We start from the raw sequence: 12,584 nt of genomic DNA on the forward strand, positions 1-12,584 counted from the left end.
TTTAGCAGTAATATCATGTATCTGGAATCCTGTCAAGGATATAATAACCTGTTGGGCAGCTCTGTAGACCAAATTATCTACTTTACAAGAGAGCATTTTGCAACAGCAGGAGTCGATATCTACCTACATTCTTGTGTTGAGAACCAAAACTAGAAAAATGCTCCAGGAGATGGGAGTTTCAATCTTAAGGAAAAAAGGAATACAATCATAATTTTTGCTCCAATTTACAAATAGTACCATCTCACACTCCACCAGAAGATTTTGACACTTGCTTCAGAACATCAGCAATATCGCTAGCTGTTGCGTTTCCACTCAAATAAGCAATCAGGGGGCTGTCCTTAGGAACAATGTCATCTCGTAGGTCTGTGGTTCTTAGCAAGTCATCAGAACCCTTTGTCACCACGTCTTTCAATATTACTGTCTTATGAGCGCCAGATATCATTTCCTCGTAATCGGTATCTCCATTTTCACCAAGAATCACAAACATATCTGCAACATTCAATCTCCAACGAACGAAAAGGTACCTAATAATCACACAGTTGCAGAAATTAATGTTCTTCATAAAAAAAAAACATGTCCAGGTGCTACAAGGGTCAATTAGTTAATGCATATATTGAGACAGTTCTGCCATTCAGCCCGTGGAGCTGAAGGGGTATCGATTGGGCACCAAAATGGTATCATACCGGAAGTACTCAGAATGACTATTAATGCGTTCCTGAGGTTTTACTACATGATAGTACCTGAGTGCTTGTGCACGAGATGCAAGGAGAGGAATAATTTGCAATCTCGTCGAGTTCCTGCAATACATTAGATGGCAACGGAGACCCCGCATCCTAAGCCTCTGCCTCAAATCATCCACTCTCTTGACCTGCAAAAGCAAACCAGTGTGAAAATACACCTACATATAGAAAGAATAATATATAAGAAACTGCTTCTTAAACCTTCAACAGTTGCATTAAATATCTTCATCACCTTACTTCGATCCTTTACAAGGTATGCAATGCAATGGGCATTGCTCGATTTTTTATCTTCCTCGATGGGGCTGGAAGACTCATCAGATTTTTTCCCACCTTCAGTTGTATTCATCAGCTTCCAAATGGTTTTTGTTAGGCCATCACAGCCCCAACGATAGTCTATATGGGCTGCATAATCTGGATCTCGAGCAAGCTTCCCGTCTTCTTCAGTATAAGTACCAGGGTAGTATACTTCACCCCCGCTGCTACAAATCAATGCGTCAAAGTCATTTACTTGAATCTTTGATGATGTCAAGAACTCTGTTGTTTCTGTTAATGACATAGCTGTTGATAGAGCAAGCCCTGCCACTTTTGCAAATAGTAAGTCCGACCTAACAGCTTTAATTATATCTTGCACAATCTTAATCATTTTCTTTTCAGGAACCCCATTGCTATCATAGCAGTCTAGAGCTATAACAATCAATCTGCGTCGCCGCCTCAGCATTGGGTGCTTGCTTACAACAGCCTCAGGCTTTCCACTTTCAGAAACTACTGGCCTGGGGTCTGGTTTCTTTATCTTGTTTAGGACTCGTTGTACTTGATCTGACACTGTAGGGTCCCCAGTAGCTGCAGCTGAATAGTCAAGAGATCCATTCAGTGAAGGTTTGTCTCCATCAATGGACAGTCTAAGGGACATATCCTGCACATCCATGAGCGAATCATTGAGAGACGACTCTTCTGCAGCTACCTCATCCTCTGGTGTATCAGTTTGCCATTGTGGGTGCCTCATCCGGCAGGCTGCTACCCTGGTCAAGTAAGTCCGGCAGTGTTCAGGCCATGAGAATAGATGTATATTCTTCCATCCATTATTTCTGCAGTCAGACCACAGGTTCTTTTCTGACACCAACTTAAGCAATGCATCAGCAATAGCTTGCTGATCATGAGGGTCAACGAGCAGACCATTGTTCAGTGCCTACCAACCAAAACATGAAGTAAGAAACAAAAACACATTTTCTATAATCATGTTACTATAGCATGATTTGCATCTGCTTAACAGCTGAGGAAACAGGTGAAGAGGAAAAGAAATTTAAATAACCATACAGAATTCCCAACTAATTGCTGCTTGTCAATTTTATATTTTTTTTGTCCAATAACTCTAGCTCCTTCGATATGGAATAGAAGAGTAATTTTTATTATATGATAATGAAATGGAGGCCATATTTTACCCTATGGATGTCAACTGGTCCACCATTTTTAGTAGCCACCATCGGAAGCCCATGAGCTGCTGCCTGCATCATTTCAAACAAGAGTCGATCAATTACATTTCTTCGATGAAAGAAAGGTAAGTGATGAAAGAAACTAGAAATTAGAACCAACCTCAATCAAGGTAAGCCCAAAAGGCTCTACCAATGCTGGATTTATGAAAACGCCCTGCCATATATGCAATTGCTTAGCCAATAATCATGTAAGAACCACACAGATGTATTCTTTGAAATATTGTCAACAAACCTTTGTTTTCGCAGCAAGCCGATATATTTCTGGAACATCAGCTTGCTTGTGATGCTTTGGATAGGCCACCAGCCCATAAAGATCATACTTGTCAATCATCTTCAACACTGTCGTCAGCACACTTGCATTTCCACCAGTCATCTCATCTATATCATCTCTGTTTCCCATAATCAGCGTCTGCAAGAGGGCATAATAGTTCTCAAGAGTTATAGGGTCATGGAACAGACAAATTTAGTATCTAAAAGCAATTTAACATATAAAGCTCTGACAAGATTGGCAAGCTCTCTTAATGGACGGCATTCTCCAAAGGCTTTCAAAAGAGTTGTAATATTCTTCTTTGGATCAGGCCTTGATAAGGCCAAAATCATCGGCTTATGGGGGTTTGTAAGGAACCGCATGACCTGCCAAAGGATGTTAGCCATGAGGCAACGATAGCTATATCCATAATCGTATGAAACAAGGAAAAGACTAAGGTGTCACTCACTTCAGACCATATTGCTGGAATTGCTTTTGGGGAAGAACCATCAACACTGCTAATGAGTGTTGCAAGTTCCCCATCGACCTCGGGAGCTTCTTCTTGAACCACAACACTGCTGAAGTCCATGCCAGGAGGAATAACCTGAAACGAGATTTTGCATCAGCATTTTCTTGGGATGCACAAAAGAATCATTCGTTGTGAATTTAGGCTATATTTGTTTACTTTTGGGAATAGGATAATTGAAAGCTAAGCTAAATACAGTAGGGAACTACATAATATTGACATTGCTTAAGCTGTAAGAGCAGTGCTTATGTCTGTTACCGTGAATTGAAATGAAGTGTGTTTTATACAGAGAAGCAGGAAAAGACATCGGAGTACAATTTTGTACAATTTCAATCTTGCTTCCACTATTTCGATTTTCTCTTAACTCATAGACAAGTGATAAGGCATATGCTTAGCATTTAGTTATAAAATGTCAAAAAGAAAACTGGAAAAAAAAAAAATCCTAGAAACACTTCCTTACCACCATCCTTGGCATATATCGGCCATGGCAATTGACCCCTCGTCTAGCACGAGCACGCAAGACTCTTTCAAGCTTGACATCAAACCCATCATAAAGTCCCCATTGCTCATCAATCTCTTGTCTAGTACTTGTGATTACAAGTTCAGCAGCATCAAGTGAAAGCTCTTCTCCTTCTATCCTCCTCATTATTTTATATGTTGAATTGATATCCTCCTTTGATTGCCGTCCCTGCTTAAGAAGCTGTTCCAACTTGTTTCGCCCGAGTGAGTGTCCTGTTAGAACCATAGGAACATTCAAAGCTCCTGATAAAAGAGCAGCACTATCACCCGCATCAGCATAATGGCCATGGATAACATATGGCCACACAGGCTGGCCCCCTCCAATTTGTTCACCCAAAGCTTTTGACATATTAAGAATGTGACTAAGAGCTCCATCTACAAATTCTTGAATATAAGGCCAAAGTAGTTCTTTTCGGATATACTTATCGCGTGGACCAAAGGGAATTCTGACAATATATGCTCCACTGCTCTCTCCCACCTCGTTGCCACCATCATCTTCAGGACCTGCTGTTAGCATCTCTGTTGGCTCCCCATAACTCCAATCAACTTCAGCGGAGGAGATCTGGCGAGTAAAAAGATCTACCCTGTACACCCCAGGCATCCTAGCAAGTGCACGAGCAAGTTCCACAACATATTTGACCTGACATATTGTTTATAAAAGTGTAAGTTACAATGGTATGGAGAGAAACTCTAGGATTATATTTCATTTGTATCAAAATGCAGCACTTACCTGCCCGCCAGTGTCAGAATCTCGACCAAGCTCCATGTTGTCTCCTCGGACCAAACCATGCAAACTGTTCATAAAGATGAAACAACAATGAACTACATTGGCCAGTCGAAGAAATGCAGAAATAGAGTCTATTTGGTCTTTCAGCATGAATGGAGGTAGACTTAAGAAATCATGAACAGAGAAATAGCAAGCAACTCTGCATGTAAAAAAAATTAATAAAAAACTAAAAAAAAGAAGCAAGCGAACCCTTGTAAGGAATTCCCATTCCTCCATCTCTCTTGTGTCTTGGAAGACCATTAAATAGAAAGAACAGATTCAGTCTGGGTACTGATTTCTAGTGACATCAGAAGTTATCATTCCTAGAATTATCTTTCAATGCACTGTAACAGACAAGCTTCTACTCTTTGAAGAGTTGAATGAAAACATAGAAATAGAATTCGAGTGCTGTTTTTATCTTAAATTCATAGACTCTGACATGACTAATGTTCCAGAAAGCACCATACCTGACAAGGACAATATAGAGTTTCTTTTCCTTTTTATCATCCGACCACACTTCCAGGTTGGAAAGGTTTCTCTGAAACCTTTTCCTTGGCGTCTCGCTTTGTACCAGCTCCCCCAAACCATCTCCTTTCTCTCCTTCTGACAAGTCCTCAGACATGTCTTCAGTTGCATCCCGGCGTCCTAGTTCCCGTTCCCATCTTCGAGTTGCCAACCGCTGAAGTTCCTCCCACTCCAACTATTCACATCATAAGCATGGCATTTTTGTCATATTTAAAACATAAATGACATCAATCTCAGGCTCAATTCAATAGCATGGCACCCGAGCTCAAGGGCCAGAACAGGACCACAGGATCCCATGCACATAGGAGGAAAAACAAAATTCGCCCCACAGGGAATTAGGTCGATTACATGGTAGGATATGATCACGTTAGGTTGATTTAAAAAGGGAACCTTATAACAGGAAGCTGAGGAACCAAAATACGACTGCGCGTTTAACAAAAATAGAGTCATAACATGGTCCAGCATTCAAGAACACACACTAGGACATGCATGGCCACACATTATTGATCCAATTCTCCCATAATTGAGAACGTTAATTATGTACATAGTTCTAAGGTATAAGTTTATCTTTTACGAATTCTGCCTCATTTATGAAAACAGAACAAAATTAGGCTTCAAATGATGATTAAACAAATTTCTACTAACTGTAATGCATATAGTTTATACAACAACAAATTAAAAGAAGAAGAGAATCATGATGAAACAATCAATAAAAAAACAAAAAATCATTTAAAATCACAAGACGATTGCATTCTGTTCTGTCTCTCTGTTATCTTTTCTCTTATTTGCAAGAAGTTACCCGATTCACCAGACAGAATTATGTCATTACAAGATTGTGAAAAAGTACTGTGCACACAGAGTCATGTATAAACAGAAACACATGCAAAACTGAGCCAATAGGGTCTCTTCAAGAACCAGGACTTCTTGACAGTGATCCAATTCCACACTACACAAACACATGTACACACATATAAGAGAGTGACCTGCTTCTTCTTGCGAGTGAGGTGCCAAATACGCCAACACATGTTTTCGAGCCTGGAGCTGCGTTCCCTGGTGTTGCGAGTGGCAACAACTTTTATCCATGTTCTATGTAAATCAGTCTCATCAACTCCTGTAACAACCTCTTCAACAAAATACTTTGTTGGATTAAAATCCCCTGTTTCTCTTAAATTCATGCTTGATGCTGGCTTGTGTTCTTCAATTGCACCTGCCCCACCACCACTATCCAATATCGCCTCTAAGTATCCATTTATCCACTCATTTCCTGCCATTGTTTCACAGTAAGAACAGCGCTCCTCTTCTTTCCTTCGTAAAATTTTAGCAAGTGCAGAGTCAAAAAATATGATTTCTTGGCAATGATAACAAAAAGGTTTTCCTAGTATTCATTAGACAGCTAGAAAGCAAAGGGTTTCAATATCAATTCACGTACAGAAAGCTGAACACACACCAAGAAACAAAAAGGGTTTCTTTCCTGGTTCAAGAAAAGAAGGATCATACAGTTTTTTTTAGGCTTGTTTAAATCTTGTGGCATTCGAGAGGAGGGAGACTTATAGCAAAGGGAGGACTGTATGTATGCGTGACTGTGCGAGCGAAAAATGGAAGAGAGAAAGGAGGAGGGAGAGGGAGGATTGTGTGGAGTGGGGCCCAAAGACAAAGGGAGGAGGACATGTGTACAAAGAATGGTTGAAGTGATGTTCACACCTGTGTGAGAGGATGATGGATGGTTGGGAAGTCACCGTTTCCAAGGTTGTCCGCTTCCCAATGCGAGCTTACCGCCTTCGCTCCCTCCCTGTCAGCAGGTTTCCTTCATATTTGTGGCTTTCCGCTCGCTCCTGTAAATGGTGTTTCAATTTCTTCGATCATTTCTAAGGGCCCTTTACGTCTCAAGGTTTGAACCTCCATGAACACTGAAGGGGTATTTTTATTTTCTAATGCATATGAATATAAATGCTAAATTGTCGTTTCCATCTCAGAATAACACCCCTTAGCTGCTACTTTATGGACATTTCTTAGCACTACCCTTGCTTTGGCCTTCTTACTGATTTATTTCTCACCATTTATTGCAGCCGCAAATTAACCAGTTCTAGTTCATATGAATTTCTGCAATTAATTTTGTTTTTGGTTTTTTCACAACCACATTCCAACAAATCAGTCCAGATCTTAACTATCTTTTTCATTAAATCTTAATTAAGATTACCGATCAAAGTGTAGTAGTGTTTGTTACAACTGAATTTCTCAATTGAATATTGAAAAATTATATATTAAACAATGAAAATTCACTTTTTTTATATAATTATTACTTATTTATCGTAATTGAAAATAACATGGACAACCTTACTTTTTGAGTTGAATATATATATATATATATATATAATTTTTTATTTTTAATATTATCACATTAAAATCATTAAAAATTATTAATTTAATATTTTTTAAATAAAAATAACTTTAAAAACATTTTAAAAACTAGATTGAAAAAAAAAATGCTGCTTAGTTCCCAATGATAAAATGGAAAAATGGCTTCCTTGTCATTATTTGACCTCGATAACACCAAAGGAATAATCCTGAAAGTCTGAGTAGAATTTGTACTTGCGTTTGCTTTCTAGTCATTTTGACAAGAATTCACAGCGTAGAGAATATCTGTAATCTAAGAGAGAGACAGAACGAACCCAGATAGCGGGCCCCAGATTAAATGAGGGGTTTTTATTTAATGTTTTTACTAGAAAACTATTAAATTGTTATTTTCTAATAGTTTTGTTATATTAATATTAATATTAAAAAATAAAAAATAAAAAAATATTTTAATATATTTTTAAACAAAAAAATATTTTTTAAAAATATTATATATTATATTTTCAAACATCTCATAAAACATTAATATCATTTACATACCTTATTATTTCTTAAATATCATCCCATAAATTAAAGTACAAATAAGAGAATTTAATAAAAAATTATTTAGTGTGTGTTTGGTATTGTAGTAGCGGTTTTTTTTCAAAGTTTTTTTTGTTTAGAAAAACATCTAAATAAAAAAAATTTAAATTTTTTTTTAACATCAACACATTAAAACGATAAAAAAACATAAAAAATAATTTTAAGCAAAAATAAATTTAAAATTTTGAAAATACATGACCAAACGCATTCTCAAACATGTTCTTACATGGTAAGATTTTTTTTTTTTTATATTATCTTCATCAAAAGGTGGTGGAAGACACACTACTTGTACGCTTATTCACAAGATCTTGATGTGGTAGAAAACAACATAAAAAAATGGTAAGAACGAGAATATAGAATTTTCAAAAAATTAGATAGAAATTCTAATTTATAATTTTATTAGTGAATATGATTTTCAAATAGTTTCCTGAAATACAAGTTAAATAATCATATTTATTTTAGGAAAAACATCTTAATAAAACTGGAAAAATAATAAGAGTTTAAAAGTAAATAAATAAAAAGAGTCCTAAATCAACTAGAAATTTTTTCCAAATCTCGAACAATAACTTCCGGGTCTTATTTGAAGGCATTCCTTATATCATATGGCTACAAAATTTTAATTCTATAGAAAATAGAGCCTTTATAATATCCGAGAAAACTTTCAGCCCAATCCAACAATCATATCAAAATTTTTGTTTATTAATATAAAATTACACTTTAGGGAAAAACCTCCTACATCAGTTTTTTCGAGTTCGAAAGAACTTGTCATGGAGTTCAAATTGCTCTTATCTCAGTTTCATGAATGTCCAATCAAGACTCTCCATCTCTTTTTCTTTAGACATCAACTTCAATCATTTCATCTTAAAATTTGTTAAAGAAACAACTATTAACAAATTATTTATCTTCTATTGACTTTTAGAATAATAAATTTGAAATCTCAAACTTGCTTCATCAATACATGTTGTATCCATATAACTCTTGAACATATTAATCTTTGTGATAACAACAAGCTTGTAATCAAAATGATCCACATAACCTAAATTAACATATTTTTTTTTATTGAGTATCTTACATGTTTTATTTGCACTTAATATCTAACTTATCATTAAGGACACCGTTAATGATATTATTACTATCATTGTTTATGATATCATCATTAAAATAATAATAATCAAAATAAACATCATAAATTGTGGAGAACACCAATCCACATCTATCTTATTATAAATGAGATTACCAAAATCTCCATAATACTTAACCCAATTAAAAAGTTGTCTAATTTGCTCATACCTTTGAAATGAATTCTAAAAACTTCAACTCCGTTAATTGATGAGATAATTTTTCAACTTGCCTCTGCATGTTTATTATCGCCGATCAATAGGGTAATTTTTTTAATTTGTCATTGCATGTTTTCTATCACCAATTCCCAAACGTCTTTTTCTTGAATGAGAAACTCCTCATCCCCTCCTACACCGTCACATCCTATTTTGCAACCATCTCTTCCATACATGGTTATTCAACAACATGCAACAACTAACCACTGAGAATCATTGAACTTCGATACCAACTATTGTAGATGAAAACAACATAAGAAAGACAACAAGCACAAGAACATAAATTTTTTAAAAGAAGGGATCAAACAAAAACTCTAATTCACAATTTTATTATTGAATATTTATTTTCAAGTAGTCTTTTGAAACACAAACTAATCACTACCAGAAGTTTTCAATTTACTGATGAAATATTCTATCGGTGGTTAGACACTGAGTTCGTCGGCACGACTTTTACCGACAGGCTCATAGACAAAAATACTTCATCGAAAAACCTATCGTCGATGATTTATGGTTTGTTGTTGAGTTCTTCGGTAATAAAATTACTGATGAATTTACAGACTAACAAAGCATGCCAAACAAAAAAAATTTACCCATTTTAATCTGTTGATATTTCCATCAGCGACTTTCACATATCACCGACAAAAATATCATTGGAAATGCCAACAATGAATTTTGTTAATATTATCGATGAAATGAAACTATCAGTGATTAAATAGTGGCACAATGACATTTGTAGTAATTTGTTTTCAATTCTCTAGAATATATCGATGGACTTAATCTGTTGGTAAGATCGTTAATAATATATATTTTTTAAAATCTATTAAATAGAAATAGAAAATAATTAAAATTAATTAAATTAAAATTAAAATCAAATATTTATTACAAATTTAAAAATTTATAAGTTTAAATACAATTAATCTAAAATAAAAAGGATGAAAGAGGGGGAGACGAGTCTTCACAGAGACTGTGGGGCCAATAAAAGGGAGCACATGTACCACCCATCTATGATTTTATCTTCATTACCAATCAACTGAGTTCAACCATCTTAGCACTGAGTCTTTCTGTCTCAGCAGCAAGATAGGGCGTCCGAGATTGAACTTGTAGGTCTAAAATCACCTCAAACTATGAAGTTTGAGTGCTCAAAACTGATTGCAAGCATTTGATGATTGAAACACTTAGAGTCGTTCACAAGTCCTTAGCCGTAGTGTTTGAGATACTATACACCTAATTTTTATTGGGTCCACTGCATGATCCTGTCTTTTACCAAAAAGACAAATCAAGTTTTGAATGGGTTAAAATATCATCCCTGTATCTCTCACTCAACTAGGTGTTATATGTATCCTAAGAAAAAGTCATCAAATTCAAGAAAAATAATAACTTAAGAAAAGAAATTGTCGAAATCCAAAATACCACAAGGTGTTGAGCTCAGCTATCTATGAGATGCTGCACCCCTTTTTGATGATCATCAATTTGCACGTGTGTTTCTATAAAACACTTCGTCGGATTTGGTCCGTGTCCAAGAACCATAGTCTGCAAGAGAAAACTGTTGCCAGTTAAACATATTCATATAAAATAATAAATTTAAAAAATGGAGGTAGTAAAAAGAGAATTTTATCATTCACTTCGCATGTGAAACAAACGGAATAGATTCGTCGGTGTGTTGTAATGGAACCGTGAATCTTTTAGTTCTGGTTCTTTGCACCAGATTGCGACCATCACACGAAATACTTGGGCATCACATGCTGAATATATTCCGCCCAAAAAGCCTCTAAGATGTACGATGATCTAAAATCCTTCTAAACCTTTACGTCCTTCCAGCGTCGAAGCTCTCTTTCTTTCGCATATTTTTTTTTAATTTTCTTTTGCATCTCGTACCAAAAATCATGCAATATATATGGTACAAATGAACTATATGTTAATAAATGAAAAATAAAATTTTAAAATTTGAATTCAATTTTTTTATCTTGATTTCAATCTTACATAATTGCAGTGTAATACTCCCAAACACTTTTGAAAACAACGTTGTCAGCTTTATCCCAAAAAAATATTTCTTTACAGTTCAAATTTGTAAGAGAATAATTTCATTAATATTAATAAACTAACTGAATTAACATAATAAAAAAACTATTTAAGTTCATACTAACCTTAAACCTTCTAGACTATGCATCAATCATGGGTTTCTATTTGAGATTTTTGGAAACCTAACTCCATTGAAACAATGACATTTTCATCGAAGATTTCATTACTGATGTTATGGTCTAGACAACCTTAATATTTGCAAACCTGAAATTGCATTCGTTAATTGAAATTATTTTTAAAAAATTATTAATATGTTACTTATTTTTTAGTAGTGCATGAAAGGAAAACAAACTTACATTAAAAGGTCAGGCTTTTACTGGGCATGATACTTTCTAGTAAATGAATCTTGCTTTGAAGGGACTCTTTCTTAACGTGGCGACATCACGCTTAATGAGCTTGTGTCGAGAATGGGTGCCTGAGACTCAGGTGCCTGTTTATTGTTGACACCTAATGACACATAGGTGCCGATAATTTACTATGATTCATGCACTCATCTCATAATGGTTCATCAGAGTCTTTCAAAAGATCATTAAACCTAGTTGTGTCTGTATTAGGTTCTTCATCTATTATTGAGCTTGACCAACATAACCCAGATTCATTCTCATCGCATCCATAACCATATTTCTATAATGATTACTTTTGTCATCTATAACTTCATGTATGTTGCTAGAGCTAGAAGTTGACCCAACCATCTTTTCTATCTTGGTCTCGTGAGGAACATATGGTTCTCCGTGTGCAAATCAACACAAGTATCTCTCCAAAAACCCTTTTTGTAGAAGATGCATCGTTACAATATCTGTATTGAGAAACTTTTTATTTTTACACCTCTTACATGGACATCTAATACCGTCTCCACTAATATTTCTCGGATTATGTAACAGTCTGACTGTACGATCGATCATTGTTAAAAGTTCCCAACACATCCTCTTTATTTAAGGTAAATTTTTTTTTCTTTTTACCAAAAATTCAGCAGAGTTTTGTTTACATTTAGGACATCCCAAATTATTGACCACTACCAATATACTCAATCAATCCCATCATCACAAGGTCCCATAATTCCGCAGCTTTTATATATATATATATATATATATCCTAGTAGTAAGTTCAATATGAACATAGTCCAAACATCATATCATAAAATTTAAAAGAAAAAAATATTAACATGCAAGAAAGCATTTACAACATAATAAATGTTTCTTAAATATTTCAAAACGGTTAATTACAAGATAATTAAAATACTACATGCTAAGCTGAACTTTTATAAATACATTAAGGTTTACACAAAAGTATACTACATAAATGTGTTAATTCCCTTTTGTTTAAGTTAAAGATTTACATAAGCTTCACAAAGTAGGGTCCTAAACTAATGATCTCCATGGATATTTGATGTACCTTTTACATAAACAAACATACCATTATGTTGA

At 35.0% G+C, this 12,584-nt stretch overlaps 1 protein-coding gene across 2 annotated transcripts; it reads right to left on the bottom strand.

Annotated features, from left to right (window-relative positions):
- On the bottom strand, window positions 1-6,783 carry LOC133671082 (probable sucrose-phosphate synthase 3). Of its 2 annotated transcripts, XM_062091712.1 has the most exons (13): window positions 6,515-6,783; window positions 5,797-6,077; window positions 4,756-4,988; window positions 4,253-4,316; window positions 3,464-4,162; window positions 2,947-3,081; window positions 2,732-2,863; window positions 2,463-2,639; window positions 2,331-2,384; window positions 2,180-2,242; window positions 973-1,926; window positions 741-868; window positions 1-524 (listed from the first exon to the last, which is right to left on the bottom strand). In XM_062091712.1, exons 2-13 carry the CDS (start codon window positions 5,986-5,988, stop codon window positions 242-244), a joined length of 3,114 nt encoding a protein of 1,037 aa, XP_061947696.1. In that variant the 5' UTR covers window positions 5,989-6,077; window positions 6,515-6,783; the 3' UTR covers window positions 1-241. The 2 variants fall into 2 exon arrangements, with proteins under 2 accessions (XP_061947696.1, XP_061947695.1); XM_062091711.1 differs by having other exon boundaries at window positions 5,797-6,783.
- Window positions 6,784-12,584: the final 5,801 nt, after the last annotated feature.

Source organism: Populus nigra, chromosome 13, assembly GCF_951802175.1.
Source record: "Populus nigra chromosome 13, ddPopNigr1.1, whole genome shotgun sequence".
Lineage (NCBI taxonomy): Eukaryota > Viridiplantae > Streptophyta > Magnoliopsida > Malpighiales > Salicaceae > Populus > Populus nigra.

What these genes read in the sequence shown, in the direction of transcription:
- LOC133671082 (XM_062091711.1), bottom strand. Translation starts at nt 6,084, where the DNA reads ATGGCAGGAAATGAGTGGATAAATGGATACTTAGAGGCGATATTGGAT. An exon ending in TTCCAGCAATATGGTCTGAA is followed by an intron (nt 2,864 to 2,946) that starts GTGAGTGACACC and finishes ATCCTTTGGCAG; the next exon opens with GTCATGCGGTTCCTTACAAA. An exon ending in TCTCGTGCACAAGCACTCAG is followed by an intron (nt 525 to 740) that starts GTACTATCATGT and finishes TGTGATTATTAG; the next exon opens with GTACCTTTTCGTTCGTTGGA.